The sequence below is a fragment of the Ictalurus furcatus genome, chromosome 27 (genome assembly GCF_023375685.1).
Source record: "Ictalurus furcatus strain D&B chromosome 27, Billie_1.0, whole genome shotgun sequence".
In the NCBI taxonomy this organism is placed as follows: Eukaryota; Metazoa; Chordata; class Actinopteri; order Siluriformes; family Ictaluridae; genus Ictalurus; species Ictalurus furcatus.
The window spans coordinates 1,349,097-1,372,235 of record NC_071281.1 but is presented as its reverse complement, the minus strand read 5'-3'; the positions used below and the strand labels follow the sequence as shown (position 1 = coordinate 1,372,235).

Here is a 23,139-nt window from a genome sequence, read left to right as displayed (position 1 = left end):
TTATGCAGAGCAACTCAGTGAAGGAGTTGTAGACTTTATTACAAACCCCCCCCCCCCCCGCAACTAGTGCTAGTACAACTAGGTCTGATTTCAGTCTGATAATAGTGTAAAGAAAATCGATTTTGTTTTTGTGCAGATTTATTGACTTTTTGCGGGCTGTTTGTGGTTTTAAGAACGGTACCATCCATGTGAAATAAATAGCACTTAAAAGTTGAACTTGTCATTGTGTTTTCCTCGCAGCTCAACTTTATTCTGTTTGTGAATATCGTGCGAGTTCTGGCCACCAAGATCCGAGAGACGAACGCGGGCAGATACGACACTCGCAAGCAGTACAGGTAAAAGTCAAAAGTACTTTATTATTATTATTATTATTATTAAACTGACAGTAAACATGTGATGGACTGAAATGTTAAATATTTTACTAACATATACAACATAAAGTGTGTTAATAAAGTGTTGGGCCACCATGAGCTACCAGAACAGCTTCAGTGTGCCTTAGAATCTCTGGAACATGGAAGAGATAAACACTAAACGTTATTCCCTCAGTTGGTGATGTGATGATGGTGGTGGAGAACGCCGTCACTACAAAAACACATCGCTACACAATCTTTCACCGGTGTTCATCTGGCTTGATATTTGGACTGTGACATCAAACCATTCAGTGAGCCCTTGGGCCCTGGGAATGGGGGCGGAGTCAGGATAGAAATGTGTCATCATAGGCGAAAGGTGATCAGTTTGAAGAATTTTGGGTTGATGTGTAGTGCACCAAAACCATGCCAGCAAAATAAAGACTGTAAACACCCCCCACAGCAGAACATAGCCCCAGTTCTCTATTTTCCCACTGAGACTGACCGGTATGATCTTCAGGAGAAACGATGTAATTATTACGGGATAAATTAGCAGTTTAAAGTTGCCAGGCAATTCAGATTTAAAAAGTAAATAAAATATAGCTTAAAATAGCTAGTCTCAAACTCCAATCTTTATATATTATATATATTTTTAAAATGATATATGATTAGAATTATAATTATCAGGGTGCTATTGCAACAAATCTGACCCCTCTGTGTCATCTAGTGTAGGCAAAAACAAGGTGTATTGTAACTGTCAAAGCTTTACCCTATCATTGAGAATTTACGCTTGACAGTTTATGACAACATAATTGACCGTACTGTCTGTTTGGGAGGGTCTGTATGTCTCGTTTTCCTCTCATTGTGGCTGCTGTGAGCTCATTTACATGCAGAGCAGGAGAATTAATCTGGATCTTCAAGAACAATTCATCCTGTGATGTTGCATAAGCTGCTCTTTAAACTTATGTGGATGTTGGCCTTCATGTAGTTCAGAGGACGCACGTTAACCTTCATCTTTCAGGTAGTCGCTGTGCATGAGCAAATGTGTGACTAAACTGAGAGTACATTTGTTTAAATGAATAAATAAATAAATAAATGGAAAATGCATATAAAATAGTTTTGCCTGAGTATTTAGGGTCAATGTGATGTTTGAAGATTTGCATTCCAGTCTAATGTTATTTGCAGTTTCGTGTAAGTTTTTTTTTTTTCCCTTCAGAATGCCTTTGTACAGCACCCTCCACTAATATTGGCACCCTTGGTAAATATAAGCAAAGAAGGCTGTGAAAAATTATCCACATTGTTTAACCCTTTTGATCTTTTGTTTAAAAAAATTCACAAAAAAATACCCTGCTCTTGGCAAAGGGAGGGAGCACTCCTAGCAAGTATTGACTGAAAGGGTGCCAATAATTGTTGCACACTTACATTTAACAAAGATTGATTTTTTTTTTGTTGTTTTTTTTTTGATGAACCTGTGTTGTGTTTGCAATTGTTTGATATCCATGAGAACAGAGTATGTTTTGTGAATTTTTTAAACAAAAGGTTTTCACAGCCTTCTTTGCTCATTTCCCAAGGGTGCCAATATTAGTGGAGGGCGCTGTGCGAAGCCATTCTTAAGAAGCAGAGAAAAAAAAACTTACTCAAAACTGCAAATAACATTAGCCTGGAATAAAGGTTTATCTTCAAACACATCGTCACAGGCTGTTAGAAGGAATGTATGTGGGACTGCAGGCAGGGAAGATTTTGGCCAGCAGAAAAAACTAAATATATTCATAGCACCAGTAGCCATAATGAGAATTTATCATGTCAGCCATTTACCATCTTCCATCTTCTTTGCCACTTTGCCCAGGAAATACCATGGCACTTTTTTTTTTTTGTAGTAGTAACAGACAAAACAGACTTTTTGTCATCATGAAGGCATGCTGTATAGATTGATTGGACTGGATTGCTTGCTCATGGTCTGATAGTGAAACTCATTTGAAACCGTCGTGCCATTCTGAGCTACTGGTTCATTTTAATTGTGTGTTCAGAGGGATGTGAAATCCGGGATGATGAGAGACATTGATTCATACATACACAGAGAGGATGATGTGGAAAATGACAGAGGATCAGTGATATACTGATATGTTTCCATTGAATTGTTGGGAAATTCACAGCATCATTGACATACTCTGTAATAAAAAGTTACTACATTTATTACTGTAGTACACAGCAGGTACTTCCTGGATTCATGCGCAAAGACAAAATTAGTCTGTTTCTATCTTTTGCTGTCTCAATTGTTTAATTTCTGCTGGTCTACTAGTTTAAGACAGTAGGGCATTAATTTGGACATGTTTGGAAACCTTTTTTCATCCAGTCAGGCGTAAGACTGGTCAGTTGTTTCTGTTTTGCACTTCTCCTTCAAAGCACTATCACATCGGATGTTGACGAGTTCCGGTCGCGTGTCTGGGGGTGATTTGTCACTGTCGAAAGACAGGGGGCATGATACGAGTTCAAGATCAGTCTCAGTTTTAGCAAAGTCTGTGAAGTGATGGGAAAACTCGGCATGCGGGTTGATCACGGTGTTACCGTACATCTCAATGCGACATTGTCGTATCGGTGTGATTAGTGCGTCCAGCGTCGGAAAATCAGCCAGAGATCGGCTGCTTGTTTGTCTGGAGATCAACAAGTTTGGCCTCGAATGCTTTCACGGTGGTGTAATACTCATGCACAAATACATCCTTTCCCTGTAGTTTCAGAATTAGGTTGCTCAGATGCCCCAGTATGTTATGTACACACTAAATGCCAGTAACTGTATCGAGGAACTTTACTATCTCAGACACGGTGAGACACTGTCCCCAGGCTTAATGAGTCTTTATTGGTCACATACATTACAGCGCAGTGAAATTCTTTGTTCTTCACATATACCAGTATGTTAGGAAGTTGGGGTCAGAGTGCAGGGTCAGCCATGATACAGCGCCCCCTGGAGCAGAGAGGGTTAAGGGCCTCACTCAAGGGCCCAACAGTGGCAGCTTGGCAGAGGTGAGGCTTGAACCCCCAACCTTCCGATCAGTAACCCAAAGCCTTAATCGTCCAGCCACCACTGCTTCATTGGGCAACTGAATGAACTGCCGATGTTTAAAACCCCATGCCAGTATAAGCTCAAGTTTTTCAACTGCCTTGTTTTACACCAAGGTTTACAACCACCTTGACACCACTTTCTATCTTCAGTACACTTTTACTCCTGATGTGGTGTCATACAGTGAAGAAATATGAATTCCTTGGAGTTTGGGCTTTCTCGTTTTACACTGTCTTGAAATTTTATTAGCAGGCCTGTGTTTTTACTGGTTAGATTTGGCAGTTCATCTGTTGTGACGCTTGTCAGTTTTCTCCATGGGAGGTTCATTTTTTCCAAGCAGGCAGACACCCTGTCATGTAAGTCCAAGCCCCTGGTTGTTCCCGTCACTGAAGTTCCTCTGTTATTTCAATGTTTTCATTTATTCCTCTGACAGAAATCAAAGTATATCAACAGTCTCCACCACACAGTCTTTCACAAACTCCCCTTGCTAGGCCTTTATGTGCCACTATATAACTAGCCTTGGTTACATAGTGTTGAATAGAGTACGATTTAGGAAATGTACTTTCTTGGGCTTTTACAGTTGAAATTCGAAATGATTCGACCCCCACTGCAAACCAGGTTTATTGTCAAAATTTACAGACGTTCATCAGTTTGCAAGGAACATATCAAACTAAAGCAATCAAAGTAGTTCGACACGGCGAATATTTCAAGCGGTTTCCCCCAATTCAACTGAAAATGCAACTTATAATGATTTCCCCAGTTTCAAAATGATTCAACCTTTTCATGGCGAGCATCTTTAGAACTTAGAAGAGCACCCTTTCGATGTTATGACCTGCTGCTAACAAGATGCATATCCAGACGCCAGCTTTTGACAGCATTCCTGAGGAATCTTCTCCCGTTCCTCATGAGCAGTGGCCTCCAGGTCAGTAATATTCTTGGGTTTGCGTGCTGCATCCGCCTTCTTCAAATCCCACCAGAGATTTTCTATGGGGTTCAAGTCAGGTGACTGTGATGGCCCTGTAGAATCTTCCAGAACTTCTTGTGCAACCAAGCCTTGGTGGAATTTGAGGTACGCTTGCGATCATTGTCCTGTTGGAGGTCCGATGACGCCCAAGCTTCAGCTTCCTCACAGACGGCATGATGTTTTCTCCTAGGATTTCCTGATGCTTCACTGAATCCATCTCGCCTTCCACACGCTGCAGGTTTCCAGTGCCAGAGGATGCAAAGCAGCCGCAGAGCATCACCGAGCCTCCACCATGCTCGACTGTGGACAGTGTTCTTTCTTCATTCTTCTTCCTCCAGACGTACCGCTGATCCATCGTGCAGAAAAGTTTTGTTTCATCGCTCCACAGAACAGAATCCCAAAACTTCTGTGGATTATTTATATGATTTTGAGCGACTTTTCTTGTGCTTTTTTGGTCAGTAGTGGTGAACGTCTTGGAGTTCTGGCATGGAAACCTTCTATGTTTAGTAAACACTTTACTGTGCTCACTGAAACCTCACTGTCTGTTACACCAAGTCTTGCTGCAGGTCTTTTGCAGTCACTCGAGAGTTTTTCACAACCTGCCTTCTCACAAATCTGCTTGCAGCCTTTTGTCCGATACAGCTGAAAAAACGTATTTTGCTGTCCATTGTTCGTTAAACACGTGACATTTTCGTTCGTTTGTTAAACACGTGAGTCTACTTTGCATTTTTTACTCACTGATGTCAAGGCAGCAATGAATTATATATTATACATTTTGGCTGAATATACAGTAATATACCACATGAAGGGATAATACTGGATTTTGTTTGTATTGTATAAATAGTCATTTTAGACCAAAATCCTAAATCAAATGTAATAATGGTATTTAATACATTTAAAAACTGCCTCACAGCCCGTGGGCTAAGTGCTGAGTGGGCCCCCCTCTGAGCTAAGTGCTGGTAGAAATGAAATAGTTTTTTAGACATTAATTACACAGGTAGATGTTGACCTACTATGGCATTACTGCCTGTCACACCTCCTCCGGTGCCCATAGGATTACCCCATTCATCCTTCAACCATGCCAACATGCCTAACACCCAAAACCATACAAGCCTCCCCACTGACTAAGGCTGTCGCAAGCCCCACTGACACCGTTAATGCATGCTCAGTGACACTGGTTCCATATGGCACAGGTGAGGAGCGGGGTTATCAGCCGGGTACCACTGCTTAACAACGTTTCGCCCCTTTAACCCTGGAATGTCCCTGCAACTAGACCTAGGGTTAGATGTTACTTCCCCAACTCTCCTCACCCGGAGCCAAAATCTGCTTTTCTCTGCCTCTTCAGCCAGGTCTTTCAGTTAACAGTTTCTTAGGCATATCTTCTAGCTAGCTAACAAACGGTTATGTTCTTAAAATGTAGCCGAACAGAAAAAGACATGTAGGAACCATTTACTCTAATAGATGCAAAATTATACCAGGTGGGGGCGATCTGATTTTCAACTAAATATTTGAAACTGTTTTTGAGAGAATTTAATAAATTCCTGGGTTAAATCTCTTTGTTGTCTCTCCTTCAAAAAGAGCCTAAAATGGTATTGCCTTAGAGCATGAAATACTCAAATCCTATAGGTATACTGTACATGTGGACAGGCACGAGCAAAATCGACCTACATACACTACCGGTCAAAAGATTAGACACACTCACTCTTTATTTTCATTTTTTTCTCCACATTTTAGAACTATGGGAATTATGTTGTGATAAAAAAAAAAATCCCAAATAAATCAAAATAATTGAGTATTTTATCATCTTCAAAGTATACACGCTTTTTGTCTAGAATTTTCAGAAATGTATTCTGGGCATTTTCTCACCTGATTTCTTGAGGATTCGCCTTGAGATGCTTTTTAAACAGTATTGAAGGAGTTCCCACCTACGCTGCAAACTTTTTGGAATTTTTCGCTCCGAGTCGTCCATTTAAAAAAAATATATATATATTTTTTTTGTAAATAAAATGTTCGTTTTCTAATGAAAGAAATGAAAACGTCGGCACGATTATATTTCTGTCTAGAACGCCGATTTCAAACATTTAATCACACGCCTTCAGATCAAAAGGTTTTTAAGATCATGAGAAACATTTCAGTCGAGTGTCCACAAACTTTTGACCGGTAGTGTGTATCTGCTCATCTTTCTGACATCTGGTCTGTAAATATTCTCCGGTTCCCTGACGGACATTCTGATAAAGTTGCAGCTGATACATCTCACATTATTTACAGCTAATGTTTCACAGAAGTACTTCTTATTGCTTTAGAAACAACGCGGGGGTGAGAATTACCTTTCTTTCCAAGCGAGGGCATGCGCACACGGCTTCCCCCACATCCGCATGGCCTCTGTATGTGATGTAGAAAGAAACATGCGAGAGAAAATTTTCAGCTTTGCTCAGCGTTATGCAAAATAACTTTAGTAAAGATTTATGCAGATGGCAGAGCACCTTCATTACAGAACCCAAAAGCATTCCTCTGTGTAATAAATTGGTACACACTTTCACATGATGCCGCAAACTGGAATTAATCTAGTGTGTTACCTCTCGGCAGTGACAGAATACTGCAATTCATTGGCCACCACAAAGAAACCTGGGCATTAATCTATCTGCTAACGTATTAGTATGGTTGTACCTTAACTTACGTAAAAATTATTTAGTGATAAATCCATAAAATACCACCGCTTATAAACCCCTGCTGAAGAAAAAATAACAAAAGAAACCGTCACAGAAATTCTAATGGTTTCCACTACAAATACCATTACAAACCATCAGCTAGCCATTAAAACCATTACCATCACTGGTCCTTAATGGTATCTACCACACATAACCTGCCACCAATTTAAGGCAACAAATTACCAGTAGACACCATTACAGGGACCATTACAGTTTCTATTAAAACCAATAAAATTCCTATTAGAAGTCATTAGAAGTCATGGGTACATGTATATCAGTGGCAGGCATGTGGCCACAACCAATCTACTCATGATTCATCATATTAGCCAGAATATGTGTGACACATTTTTGGGTGTAATTGAGCACAGGTCTGTCCAAATCCCCTTGAACGCTATCAGTGAAATCCGTAAACTATCTCTTAGCAAAGGCTGCTTTGCACCATCCAAGCCTACTCCGACCGGCTGCATTTATAGTAGCTACGACAACTAGGTTAGAGCCTGTGAGTGTACCTGGACTTTAACGTCAGCTTGTAGGTCATTATCGGCCTTGAAGAACCTCTCAGATGCTACCGTCATGTTATATGAAAAACTCATGAAATATAGCACTCACCACATTACAAGAAAATAAGAGGAGCCTATCTTTAGATTTGGAGGACTGGTCACCTGTAGCTCTCTCCATGGTCACAAGCTGCACAGTGGAAAGCTACATATAAATTAAGTGCAGTGTGTCATGCATTGTTGACTAGAAAAAAAGGGAAAGATGGCTGTATTCTTGTAAATACCGATTCATACGTAACTACATGACGTTGCAGGTAGTACTACACCACTTGCTATCCATTTTAAACTGCTCCCTGTTACCCATGATGCCATGACCGCACGATAGCTCAGTTATATGGTTAGAGACAATGCCATTCGTTCATTTGTGTAGTTGTTCATCCGTCTGTGCGTCCTGTTCGTTAATAGTTCCTTTTACGCTTGTCTGTCTAAATGATGAATAAATAAATAAATAATTTGTGGACTTTACGTCTTCAGCAGTGGCATGTCTTTAAAGCATACGTTCACGTAGACACTTAGAAACAATTAACGAGTTCTAGCTAGAAAATTTGCCGTTCGTCTGAGAAGCCGTTTGCGATAATGAGGAGGGCTTTACCTCATTAATGGAGAACAGTCGGTTTGTTAGTGGACTCAATTGTAATACTGAGGATGAGATGGAGAAAGAAGTGTTAATGGCATTAGTTGGAACTCCCACATATTAATACCACATATTCATTTTTAAGACTCTATTCAGCGTGTGTGTGTGTGTGTTTTATTCCGAGATAATGAACCATATGAAAAGGGCTTCAAAGGGGGACCAACTACAGAAGACCAAGTGCAGTAATGAAAGTAGTTCGCAGAGCCATTTGTTCTGTCTTTATGCTGGAGGGAAAAAAAATGGTCAAGGCAAAAGATTAGCAAAAAAATAACAGTCAAGGACTGAAAGTCACAGCCCCTAACTCTCTCTCTCTCTCTCTCTCTCTCTCTCTCCCCCCTTTTCTCTCTGTGAAGGAAACTGGCGAAGTCAACACTGGTGTTGGTGCTGGTGTTTGGGGTGCACTATATTGTGTTCGTGGGGATGCCACACACTGTTACTGGGCTGGGCTGGGAACTGCGCATGTACTGTGAGCTGTTCTTCAACTCTTTTCAGGTAAAAACATACACTCATACAATCCCCAGAAAGCAAGATACCAAGCATACATACATACATACAGTAAGGCTGGTGTAATGGTCAAATTTACCTCCCAAACACTAGAATGCATAGAATCCTTTCAAACAAAATGTCCTGATAGTCATCTTGATAGCCATAGGATGTAATGCCCAAGGGATTCTGATAATGCATTGGGAAATGGCTTAAAACCAGCACGCTGGTTTGCAACTGCAAGACTCAAAGGACTGTGTAATGTGTAAGTGAATATATTTATAAGCATCCCAGCTTACAAGCTGCTGGTTTGCCGATTAGCAAACAAAATGAAATGGTCATAGTGTATGCTCTGTATCAGCTGTTCTGTGTGTGAGTCAGGAAAACGCTGTCTCTAATATCCCTCAAAGTGTTTTCTGTTCTATTTTAAGGGGTTTTTCGTGTCCATCATTTACTGCTTCTGCAATGGGGAGGTGAGTGACAACAAAAGCCTTTAACTGTGTGTGTGTGTGTGTCACGGTTTTTTCCCCATTATGTTCGGCCAACATCCTGAAGCTAGGTAGACGCCTGACTGCAGAAAAACAAACATCCCTGCCAGTCTTACCAGCCAACGAGAGAATGTTTCCCGATCGCTTTCCTAGAAACGACCAGCTACACGAATCCATGCTGTAAATGTTTTCCCATGATGGCAACCCTGATAACGCTAACTAAAAGCTTTTGGCATCAGTTAGTATGACCTCAGATTTCAGGTTCACAGAAGTAATTGCCTATATTAAGTGTTTTAACAGCAGGTCTAAATGTCAGATCTTACTATTATAATAAATAATCGTGTGTCTACAAAAGGTACGGTAACGGCCAGATAATGGATTTGTTATTAATTTTGAAATTAATAACGTGTTTGAAAATAAAAGCATTGTGTCGTTTCAGAATTTCAAAACTTTTCAAGTTTACCGTTTGTGGATTCCGTAGACTGTAATTTTAGCGATTAGCCTCATTAATTTGATCTTGGAACTGGACATGAAGCATATTAGCACTTTTTAGCTAAATGTTTTCCATTTAGTGTATATTATATATTTATCTTTTTTTTTTTTCCCCCCCTTTAAGAATGCCTAGACATCTGCATACCAAAGTGAGCAAACACAATTTAGTCTGATATGCTAAGGTGCTCATCTTCACGACCCGTTGCATTAAAATTAAAATGCACTTCCACATTTCAGTTGCTGTGGAATACGGCCAATATATCAGTCTTCATATCAGCACAATGATGTCGACTCCACTTCGGGTTAGCTCTGACACCCATGGCGCTTACAATGTCCGTGCAAGCTTTCTTAGAGCCCCTACAAAGCCAGGGTCTGTGAGTTCTCCCTTATCAGGATGATTAACTGCTGTGCAGACCATCTCAGCAGCAGCTGGCAAACCGAACACAGCTTCCGTTCTCACCCGTGGAAGCTGGAGTACTGAAAGTACAGTCACTCGAAGCACTCACTTGACCCCTTTGCAAACTCTTCAGTTGAATCGTGTATGACGTAACAGACCGCGGTTTTTATGGTAGCAGGTCGGAAGCCATTTACCTCCACAATAATCATAATAAACCCTGATGGCCACTTGACCGATAAACTGCTGTTGTTTGATTTCCTTCCTGAAATTGTCTGATTAAAATCCACAGGTATGCTAGTGTGCTTTGGTAAACCATTCCAACAGCTTCAGAAAAACAGGTTTATATAATGATTTGATGTATGGTACGGTAAAGAAAGGAAAAGAGGTCACAGTCTGTTTAATGCCGCAGACGAATATCTTCTTAGTCTATTTACAAAGAAAAGCACAATGAAAGGGAAGGTGTGATGTCAATAACTGCTCAAGTAACCGTGCATAAACAAGCTTTTCCAGGCGGCTTTGAGCTCCGAATGTATGACTCAAACTCTTTACTCTTCCTCAGGTCCAGACAGAGATACGAAAGACATGGCAGCGCTGGACATTAGCATTCGACTGGAAAGGTCCAGTTGTGCTGGTTAATTATCGCTACCGGTCAGTGTTGACTAGCGTAAACAGCAACAGCAGTGTTCAATCCCAGGCCCCAGCCCTACCGACTAACCGCTCGTCTAGACGAACCAGCAGCAGCTGCGTCTCACGCAGCACACGTACACCCTCACACACCACCCTGCCCGGTTACGTCTTCAGCAGCTCAGACGCCGACAGTCTGCCTCCGTCCATCCCCGAGGAGAATGAAGATGAAGCAAAACACGTCGATGACATCACACTTAGTGAAAGCACAAGAGTTTTCCCAAGAGATGGTGCCAAAATCTCAGATGACATCGTTCTGGAAGGGCAGGCCAAGCACGTCGACGCATTCAGAAAGGATCAGGCGTTTGTCGATGTTGCTTTCAGAGAGAATGTCAACTGCACCGGGGACGTCATACTGAAGGACTCGGTGCGGTGTAGTAGTTTGGATCAGGAGGAAGAACTGGAATTATAGGAGGGAGGAAAAGGAAAGGCTGTGTGTTAGGTTGCGTCACATGTGCGACGTTCCGGCTTAAATCGTTCACTTATCATACAGTAGATCATCTCTCTTTCTGAGAAAACTGCGAGAAAGATCTCAGTTGGGATTTTCGTCCCCTTGGATGTTTAAATTGAAATCCCTGTGGAAGGATTCGCATTTCAGAATCGATTTCAGTGAAGAGAATTGACTTTCTCTTCGATATCTCCGCACGTGACATATGCAAGGACAATCTGTAAAACAGTCCGTAATAATCGTACTGCTAATGTTTGAAAGGTGATATACGAGCAACAATGAGCAACTATATATATATACATATATATACATATATATATTGGCATGTTAATGGCTACTTGAATTTCACTGTCAGTTGGGATGGTTACTGAGTTGATGCAAACAAATAAAAAATATACAGAATGTAATTCAGTACAGCATAGTAATTCTTAATAGTTGAAGGTATTGAATGTAAAGCACCAAATGCTCAATAAAATGATAGACAACAGCATGCACTACATCCGAAATCAGCCTGCATTACTCTAACATTGGTGTCCAGTTTTGCATGGAGCGTAATGAAGCTCATAACCGCCTTGCAGGCAGGCCTAGAAGAGAAGTGTTCTTTTATGACTAAGCGTTATGTCGTTTACTTACATGAATGTGTGTTCTGTGCTTAGCTAGCTAGCTAACTATCTACCATGTGAACATTAGCTAGCAAGCATCCGAATGATTCGTATATATGTATTTGCCGAGTTCCACGTCTCTGACTGATGTTCGCTAAGCGTAGAGGCAGGTTAGCTAAAGCTGTGTCATTTCATATGGGTGTGTGTCCATGCAGCAAATATCTTATATTTAACGAAGGGGTTTGAGGGAGGATGTAATGTTGCATGAATGCATTTGTAGAATATTACCTACATATTTATCTCGACCGCTATGTTGTTTATTTACGTGTTCTGCGCTTAGCTAGCTAGCTAGTGAGCTTACCGCTTTGAAAAACACAGGGCATTATCCAAAACTCTAAATCACATCTCAAGGACTTCTGATATGAACGATATATATACAGTAACTCACAAAAGTGAGTACACCCCTCACATGTTTGTAAATATATGATGATATCTTTTCATGTGACAACACTGAAGAAATGACACTGTGCTACAATGTAAAGTAGTGAGTGTACAGCTTGTGTAACAGTGTAAATTTGCTGTCCCCTCAAAATAACTCAACACACAGCCATTAATGTCTAAACCGCTGGCAACAAAAGTGAGTACACCCCTAAGTGAAAATGTCCAAATTGGGCCCAAAGTGTCAATATTTTGTGTGGCCACCATTATTTTCCAGCGCTGCCTTAACCCTCTTGGGCATGGAGTTCACCAGAGCTTCACAGGTTGCCACTGGAGTCCTCTTCCACTCCTCCATGATGACATCACGGAGCTGGTGGATGTTAGAGACCTTGTGCTCCTCCATCTTCCGTTTGAGGATGCCCCACAGATGCGCAATAGGGTTTAGGTCTGGAGACATGCTTGGCCAGTCCATCACCTTCACCCTCAGCTTTAATTGCAAGGCAGTGGTCGTCTTGGAGGTGTGTTTGGGGTCGTTATCATGCTGGAATACTGCATACTGATCATGCTCTGCTTCAGTATGTCACAGTACATGTTGGCGTTCATGGTTCCCTCAATGAACTGTAGCTCCCCAGTGCCGGCAGCACTCATGCAGCCCCAGACCATGACACTCCCACCACCATGCTCGACTGTAGCCAAGACACACTTGTCTTTGTACTCCTCACCTGGTTGCCGCCACACACGCTTGACACCATCTGAACCAAATAAGTTTATCTTGGTCTCATCAGACCACAGGACATGGTTCCAGTAATCCATGTCCTTAGTCTGCTTGTCTGTGAGGGGTGTACTCACTTTTGTGAGATACTATATATGAGACGCTACATAAACCACCATTATTGAAATGTCGTCGACACCTGTGTGATAAGTCCTATGCACTTAGACGTAAACTTGTTTGATACACGAAAAAACTAAATAATGCATACATGCAAAACAAGCGCACAGCCACAGGATCAGTGTTTTTTTTGTGGTTTTTTTTTGCTTTGTTTTTGCACTGCTGCTTTGTTTTCTATTAAAATAGAACAAATGTGCTGTTCTGGCATCTTACACAAACGCAACTGCATGACCAACCTGTGATTTATTTACATACAGCAATGTATTTATGTAGATAATGTGAACTAAGGTTCTGTATTTCTATGTGCATTGCTTATTAAACTTGATCAAGCTGCAAATGATGATTAATGAATATAAGTTTTCATGCGTGTGGCTGTCTGTCCGTGCAATCCGTCCCAATTCTTTAATAGTAGCTTTGGACATAGGTTCAAAGAAATTGGACAGTTGAAAATTGGAAAAAGGCCAGGCGATGTGTTTCCACTTCAGCATCATATTCCTGTTCTGGGCTGACAGCAGTGGAACCCAATGTGATCTTCTGCTGTTGCAGCACATTCGCCTCAACGTTCAGTGAGTTCAGTTACTATAGACTACTTGTCAGCTCAAACCCGTCTGGCCATTCTCCTCTGACCGCCCTCATCAACAAGGCAGGTCTTCCTCCAGAACCTCCACTCACTGAGTGTTTTTTCCCCCCGAACCATATTGTGTAAACTCTAGAAACCGGTGTCCGTGACAATCTGAGGAGCAGTTTCTGAAAAATTCAAACGAGCCTGTCTGGAACCAGCGGGCACGCCATGGTCACTGAGATCACATTTTACCCCCATTCTGAATAATTTTACGCAGAATGAGCAAGTGTACAAGTGTTCCTATTAAAGTGGCCGGCGAGTGTATAATACGTCAATTGTGCATCATCACCTTCATTCGAATACATTTCCTACATTCACATGTTACCCTGGGAACTGAAATGTACCTGAAAAATAGGTTGTGAAAAGAACAATCACTCCTATAGTATTTAAGGAACAGGAAATCTAAATATATGCTTAATTAGTTTTAGAAATGTCATGCCCTTTCATTGAATGTTTTACAGGCGTTGCAGTTCCCGGTATTCTTGGCATTTCATGAAGTGTTATTAGTTTCCAACAAGATGACCTTATAACACCTCACATCTCCAGTGTAGCTTTGCACTTACAGTGGAGGCCAAAAAATTCAGTTTTTTTTTTTTTTTTTTTTACAATTGCACATACTTTATGTTACCATACATTTCTTTTAGCAAGTTAATTAGGGCGTGTACTTTGTTCTCACCAGCGGTCACGTTAAAACAATCAATTAGAGACAGGGTTGTTTCAGCTTCATTCACTATATCAGAATTCTAGTGCATTGTACGTTGATAGACTCTTTAAACAGTATGGAAGATTCTGGAAATCGATGTAATTACTTTAAGAAGCTTCTGATTGGCCAACTGTCATAAGTAAGAGTTCATTGGGAGTGTACTGTACATGTGGATGTATATAGAGACAGTCCCCTTTTGCCCTTGATATCATGGCACCTTAGCCAAGACCTCATGAATAAAACCGTGAACCTCATAAACTCCTTAGGACCGATTTCTAAACAACAGAAGGTACCACGAGCACAATAAATTGCATGCAAATATAAAACTCCTGGGGCCACCTGTGTCTGTACACGGCATTGTTCAGGAATGTGGCACAAAATAACTCCCAGATATGAAAGTACTTTGGCCAGAAAGCATCAAGTGAACCTCATGACGTCAACAAAAGAACTTCTGAAGGAATTGGATCATCACGTGCCACAGTATATCTACATACTTTTTAAGAAGGTGGTACATTGCCATGGCCTGAATGGCATAACAGAGAAGACTGGTATGTAAAACAACAGACTGAAGCTAACAGGTGATCACCAGCCAAACACCTAGCCTTTCGGAGGAGTGTTCTCTGGTCAGATGAAACAAAAATGCGACTCTTTGGCCATAACGATCAGCATTATGTATGGAAGAAAACAGGTGAGGTATTTAATCCGAATACCACCATCCTAACAGTGAAGCATGGGAGTGGCAGCGTGCTGTAGGGGTGTTTTGCTGCAAAAGGTTCTGGTGCACTTCAGAAAACAGCTGGCTTCATAAGGAAGGAGGAAAATACTAGTAATACTGAAGCAAAGCCTCAAGACATCAGCCAGAAAGTTGGTCACAACTGCACCTTCCAGCAGGTCAATGATCCTAAGCATGCATCCAAAGGTTTATAGACAACAAACTGAGACCATATACGGTCAGTAAAGCAGTTACTAGAAGTTTCAGCACTGTGGGCAGGTGCCGAGTCCTGCTGGAAAAAGAAATCTCCATAAAGCTCGTCAGGAGACAGAAGCATGAAGTGCTCTAAAATCTCCTGGTAGACGCTGCATCGACTCTCCACTTGAGAAAACACACTGGACCAACACCAGCAGATGACATGGCAACCCAAATCATCACTGACGGTGGAAACTTCACACTGGACTTCAAGCAGCTCGGATTCTGTTCCTCTCCACTCTTCCTCCAGACTCTGGGACCTTGATTTCCAAATGAAAAGCAACATTTACTTTCATCTTCCCCGTGATTGTGTGTGTGTACTGACCCAGACTGAGAGATTAAAGCCTCAGGAAGCCTTCGCAGGTGTTTTAAGTTAATCAGCTGATTAGAGCTCTTCTCAGGTCATCAGGACATTTCTGTATTATAAATTCTTTAGTCTAATATTTTGAGGTACTGGATTCTTGATTTCTGTGAGCCGTAAGCCGTATTCATCGAGATTAAAACAAAAGAAGGATTGAAATACTTCACTTTATGCGTAATGAGTCTAGAATATATGAAAAGTTCCACTATTTGAATCAAATTATGGGGGAAAAAAATAACTTTTCCACAATATTGTAATTTTTTTTTTAGATGCACCTGTATATATACACACGAATTTCATAAATGTAGTATTTATTCTACATTAGATTAGATTAACTCTTGTGTAGTAGAAGACGATAGTAAGGACCAAGCTGAAGCTGGAAAGAAAGAAAAAATAAAACAATATGTAAAATAGGGCAATCAGAATGCAAACCAGATGTTTCTGCCACGGTATCTCATTAAAAAGAATGCAAAGAACAAATGGAGGAAAGTGTTAGACCAAGTTACTTGGTAAGAACTTGCAGCATCACAAAAATGGAGAACATAAGCTCATATAAGACTGAGAGATGGCCTTTAGTGGTAGCAGCTTCCCTTCATTCTTTCATTAATTCATCTTCATGATCTACTTCATCCTGGTCAGGGTCGCTGTGAATCCAGATCAAGACGAAACTACACCTTAGATACACTCTAGATGGGACACCAGTCCATTACATGAGCCCACACACAAATTCACACCTAGGGGCAAGTTGAAGAGTCCATTCCACCTAACGGCAGGTTTTTTTTGGGGGGGGGGAAGTGGGAGGAAACTGGAGAACTTGGAGGAAACCCTGGGAAAAATAGGTAGAGCATGAGAATCTCTACACAGACAGTAACCCATGCTCAGGATTGAACCTGAACCCTGGAATCTGTTATCTGTTAGAATATTTACCCGAAATTTACAAGCACCAAGTCCAGCTAATATACACGGGGGAAAGTCGGTGCACCAACTGCGTTCACGTACAGTACTCTGTGTTTTAATAGGACAGAAGATTAACGCTTATGGGACAGCATGCTTTTAACACATCACTGGATTGAATGGCGTGTGGGCGGGGAGGTTTTGAACACAAAATCTCTCAACATTTATTGGACAATGCGTTCACTATATTATAACATTCTACTAGTGACTTATAAAGCACTGTGTGGTTTCGCACCACAGTACCTGAGCAAACTTATGATACTACAGCTGCTTTGATCAAAAGGTGCAGGCTCTCGATTTGGTACCTCAAATAATGAAATCTACTGCAAGGGGCAGAGTTTTTTCTTACAAAGCTCCACAGTTATGAAACAGCCTTCCAATTAGTGGTCAGTTTCTAAGTCTAGGCTGAAAACATATTTGTTTAGTTAAGCCTTTTTTAATAGCTATAAAAAAAAAAACACTTTCTAACCTTATTGAAGAAAATATCATTATACTAGTAGAATAAACATAACTTTATACACAACCTTCCAATACCAGCTTGACAAATTGACATTGAAAATATTATTATTATTATTATATATTAATGCCAATCTGAATAAGCATAGGAATCCTTCCAGATTCTGCGTTTAAAGTTCTTGTAGATACTCCTTGTTATCTTCTCTATAAGAAACACTGGACATCATATCATACTGGCAGGTGTGTGTTTAACGTCGCATATTAAATATTTAATTGCTCAGTCTTTACCTGATTCTTTAAAAGTTCCTTTAGGTTTACAAGATATCCTGGAATGTTTACCTGCAAGATTAGCGTTTTTAAAAATGTTCTTAGTTTTAAGCAAAGCAATGAGGACCTACTTTTATTACTGTAGATTAGTCCCAAACATGTCGACTCTGCCGTGGCTCGTGTTCTGTAGGACAGAGGACCAAAATGCTGCTCTAATTAAAACATTGACATATTTGTCTTGGGTATAAATCCGTCATTATGTTTGTGAGCAGCTTAATTACAATCTTAATGTCAAATATATCTGCGAGTTCCAATCTTGTATTTGAAGACACTTTTAAGACTGTTGTTCTGCAGCTGGTAATTTGCGAATATGAGCAGTGCTGATGGCGAACATGCTGCATTGCTCATCATCACACTAATAGATGCAGGATAATGAAATGTTAATGACTGGATAATGTCTCATCTCTTCTACCCTGCACAGTCGGGACTGACGACTTAAACTTTTTCAGTTATTGATCAGTTTCAATTTATTGTCATTATCCTTGATGACGTTCTAGAATATTTTGTAATATCGTGTGCCCAGATGAAGTAGCCTTAATGCAATGTGGCATTTGGAAATAATACAGTACCTTGCATAAGTATTCACCCTCCTTGAACTTTTTTCCTTAATTTGTAGTGTTGCAAACTGAAATCAGCATCGCACTGACATTTTTTGCCTACTCTTCTCGTCAATACTGCTCAAGTGCTTTCAAATTGGATGGAAACCTTCGGTGAACAGCATTTTTTAAACGGTTTGAGGTCTGCGCTTCGACTCTGCCGTTCTAAGACATTCAGAGTCCTGGATTTGATCTACTCCAGTGAATTATTTTCGGAAGGTTAAGATCTGACCCCAGTCTCAAGTCTGGAACGGGTTTTCTTCTAGGATTGCCCTCGTCCCTGACCAGTTTCACAATTCCTGCTGAAGAAAAACAACGTACAACATGTTGCTACCACCACCATGCTTTTTTCCTCACCGCTTTTCTATTTTCCACGATTTGTGGAGTGTCTTGCGTACAGCTTCTTTCGTCTGCGCTGTAGATCTCTCCATCTCTTTGATAGTTTTCATTTGAACATACTTTTACCAGCTACTGTATATTGTAAAATGATATACAAACACACACGCACACACCTTCAATATGGGCTATTAGGTCGGGGGGGGCGGCGGAGGTCGGGGGTCAAGCCCCAGCACTGCCACGCTGCCACTGTTGGGCCCTTGAGCAAGGCTCTTAACCCTCTCTACTCCAGGGGGCGCTGTATCATGGCTGACCCTGCGCTCTGACCCCAACTTCCTGACATGCTGGACTATGCGAAGAAAACAATTTCACCGTGCTCTACTGTATATGTGACCAATAAAGACTCGTTATCATTATCATTATTCTCTGTAGATTCATGACCTGCGACACATTCACGTCACATATTTTATCCCCTTTTCTCCTACAGTGATCAACGCTTATGGAAAACATAACACATGTGCTGCATTACTGAAGCTCAGTCATTAATATCAGTTAGGTGTGAGCTCACATGGTACTGTAGATCACAGAGTTCAAACACTGGGCCCTTGAGAAAAGCCATTAACCTTCAACCAGATTTGTTAGAGTTCGTTTTTATGAGTCTGAATCATCAGTTGTCGTCACAAATCGAGTCCAAAATCCCAATGAGTGGAGTGTTAAGTTTAAGATGAGTCACTCGGTGTGGAAAACAGAGACCCAAGAGGAAACACACACACACAAACACACACACACACACAAGGAGAACATGCAAAACTCACACTCACGGAGACAGTAACCCGAGCTCAGGATCGAACGATCCTACAGCTGCGAGGTGACAAAGCTACCAGCTGTGAAATATATTTGATCTAACAATACAACGTGCTCTATTAAACATGTGCGTACTCTCATACTCACCTTGGCCAACTGTGTAGATTTTTCTGAGTATACCATTGCTTTCATCCGAATGCATTTTAGTACATGACGATACAATTTGTTTTTACTTGTGTATCATTTTTACAAGCTATATTGTTTATTTGATGCAAGTTGACTCGCCATGCGAGAAAATGCTTAAAGAGTGATCTAATTTAATGAGTGCATCCCCCCCCCCCAAAGTGTGTGTTCTACATGATGTAGGAACTAGTGGGCGTAAAAGTAGTAAACATCATTTAAGTTCTCTGCTTTTTATCAAGCGTATAAATGTAAAGACATTCCATCAACACGTCATTACAGTGATTAAAAACCACCGCGGACTCTTCCCCGACGGAGGGGCCAGCAGAAGTAGGACTGTGAGTAATTACTCTTCACGCTCATGCTGCTATAACCAAGCAATGGTGTTTACCAGGACCACTAAGGAGGATTCAGTGAGGGGTAAATAAGCTGCTTTCTCCATGCTCCAGTCTCTCCGCTCGTCGAGCGCATGCTAATTACAGAGAACTGTACAGTGACAGCAGTAACGAAACAGAAAGCTTTACGCGTCAGTGCACACGTTCTCTTGGCCTGGCCTTTGCAGACACTTTTCTGTACACAGCAAATGGAATTTCAGATCAGAAAAGGTAAGGACTTTTCCACTTCTGTGATCAGTGCTTATGGAAAACATAGTAAAGGGTGATTCTATAGCGCAGGCGCTGTATTACTGAATCTCAGTCATTGAGATCGGTTACGTAGGCAGACAGATCCAAAATGTGCAGAGAAAAGCGTGGTCAAAAATCAGGCGTGGATAAGACGATCGGCAAACAGGGTAGACGTGGCAAAGGAAGAACACGGAAACCGCGAACGAGATCAAAGAACACGGAACAAAGGCTCGGGAACGCACTGGCGGCAAAACACAGAAACGGTACTTCACCCTGAACAGAGACACACACGGGTTTAAATATACCACAAAACCAAAGGTAAAGCACGAACAGCTGTGAATAATGATGACACGTGAGGGAGACAACCAATAACAAGGCAGGGGCGGAGACATGACGTACAACCCCGATTCCAAAAAAGTTGGCACAGTCTAGAAAATGCTAATAAAAAACAAAGAGGAGGGATTGATAAATGTAAATACATAAAACACACGTGTCAAACAGTAAAGAAAAGTATGACAGCCCGGAAGCACGGGCTGTCGAGCGCGCTGAGCGCCGGAGCGAGCAGAGGGGAAATCTCTTTCTCCGGCCCGCATTTCCTTGCATTTCAAATAGGTGTTCCAGATGCTATTTAAAAATAAATCCATCTCGGACACTTTGAACTCAAGAGAAAAATCTGGCAACCTTAGAGGTGTGAATTAAATGCCCGTGATTGACATGATGGGAATCCTTACACTCAGAAAACTGCCTTAAGACCTATCTACCCTATAACCCTATACGTATAACTTCACCAACTCTGAATATGGCCACAACTGCAACAGTCATGCAATCATAATAATCACAAAATATATTATCATTTTCCTTTAACGCTATATACCATATACAGTAAGTCCAGCATTGAGTTAAAGTACAATCACCATATAAGTGTGCTTAAGGTATACTCATACTAGTTCTCACTCTCTTCAACGCATTACCACAATTCACGTGTTGTCTTAACGTTATTTTTGCACAATTTAAGTATGAAATACAAAAATGGGTGTTCTATTTTAGCACACATTGAACTGGATGAATCATTGCTGTGGTACACTAAAGCGTGCTGTAGCATAATCAAGTTCAGTGTGCTTTTAGTAAAGCTTTTTCTTCTTTCTTCTAAGTAAGATTGGGCGGAGATCTCACACTGCACATTCAGAGGCTCATTGGCTTTCTGCACAGCAGGCGTCCAGCACCGAAGGCTCCAAGCAGCCTGAACAAAAGTAATCCCTTCCAGCAATGCAGTTGCTGCTAATGTTCACAGTTGGTGCTGCTTTTCTCTGGTTATTGTACTTGATAGCAAGTGCAGAATAATTGTACGAAGAACTAAGAGAGACACAGCTGAACGCAAGAGTTGGAGTATAACGTAAGCGCAAGTACTGTGTGCAGGACTGCTTCAAACGTCAAGCCAGTCAAAAGCTGACAAAGAAACTGAACAGAGAAATGCACAATAATAATAATAATAATAATAATAATAATAATAATACAATTTCCGAAACTTTCTCCTCAGTCAGGGATATTATGGTTTAAATGAATAAATTCATAAATGAGTAAAAGGTCGGCTTATGAATGGAGAACAAAAAAAATGTTTGTTTTTTTGTTTGTTTAAAACACACACACACACACACACACACACACACACACGCACACACACACACACACACACACACAGAGACATGCATTCTCAGACAAGTGGTGAAGGCAGGACAATAATCAGGGACTGTACGCTGTGTGGAAAAAATATGACAGCATTTGAAGACAAACTTACGCTTGTGTGATTGTGTTACTGTGTTATTTTAAATCAACAAAAAAAGAAAAGAACGGATAAACTAGTTGTTTGGACTGGAATTCACAACCCATTAAATAACTAAACACAATAAACAGGAGGATTACAAACCAGTACAGTAACTAACACCGGTATACTGGGCAGGGGAAAATATGAATATAGGCAAATACTATAATATAATATAATATAATAATAGTATAATATAATATGAGCTTATTCAGCATGTTTTTAGATGGTTTTACTCACTTTACTCATTAATTTAGCTTCTTTCTAGGAATAAAATAAAATAAAAAATGATCTGCCAATAGAACAAGACTACGTCAAGCTGGAAATGAGTACAAAAATGTTTAGGAATACGTTTATGCGGTATTTTTGTATTTGGTATTCAGTCTCCATGTAGACCTCCACGGCGTGAACACGTTGGTGAAGTGCCCCTAAAAGTGCCTCTAAAAGTGCCTGTAAACGTGTAATTATGGGATTTTCTCCTGTCGAGCAGAAAGGACTGATGAAACTGGTGGGCAGAAGGTCACAAAGTCTTCTGATACCGAGGTCTGGACCAGATCTGCCTTTACCGTCTTCTAAGTCCTCATCTGCAGTCATGCTATTTACTGTATGCAAAATTCTGACCCTTTCATCTGCGGAAACGTACCTCTATCACACTTTTTTCTTCTTCGATCTTCAGCCGTTCAAGACCAAGGACTCCTCCAGACAGACTGGTGCATTGTGTCTCATATGAAGGGGTGATTTATGTCACAATCCTGTCCCTACTGTACACTTGTTTCAGTCAGACTTTCGATGAAGTGGAGTTGTCCTCCTCCACATCTGGCCTTCTACGGAGTGCATGGAATGGGCTGATGGATGACTCATTTAACATCACTCTGGACCTCAAGATGGTTTCTGACAGCTTGAATTAATTATAGACTACCAGCATGTAATCTCTCCGTCTCTGTCCACTCACCGACATGGATATTGTATCCGCTGGCAGTCGAACCAATCAGTACGAGTGACACATCAAATCTCGTCCTGAAGATTTGTCCGTGGCTTTATTCCATAGAGACAGACAATATTGTTGAATTACAATATTACACGCCCACCTGCCTCCTTACCAACAGCAGTGCCCAGTGCTTCTGTAGCAGAGGGAGAGGAAACATACCAGCATACGGTACTCTGGCTGCAGCTGTACTCGACCACGAGTACAGCTGAAAAAGTCT

At 41.0% G+C, this 23,139-nt stretch overlaps 1 protein-coding gene across 1 annotated transcript in view; it reads left to right on the top strand.

Annotated features, from left to right (window-relative positions):
• pth2rb (parathyroid hormone 2 receptor b) overlaps positions 1–11,221 on the top strand; it is a 38,966-nt gene extending 27,745 nt beyond the window's left edge. Inside the window, exons 14-17 of the mRNA XM_053616470.1 lie at positions 241–335; positions 8,619–8,757; positions 9,180–9,221; positions 10,685–11,221. Coding sequence (XP_053472445.1) covers positions 241–335; positions 8,619–8,757; positions 9,180–9,221; positions 10,685–11,221 — 813 coding nt within the window. The remainder of the gene's footprint in view (positions 1–240; positions 336–8,618; positions 8,758–9,179; positions 9,222–10,684) is intronic.
• The last annotated feature ends 11,918 nt before the right edge of the window (positions 11,222–23,139 follow it).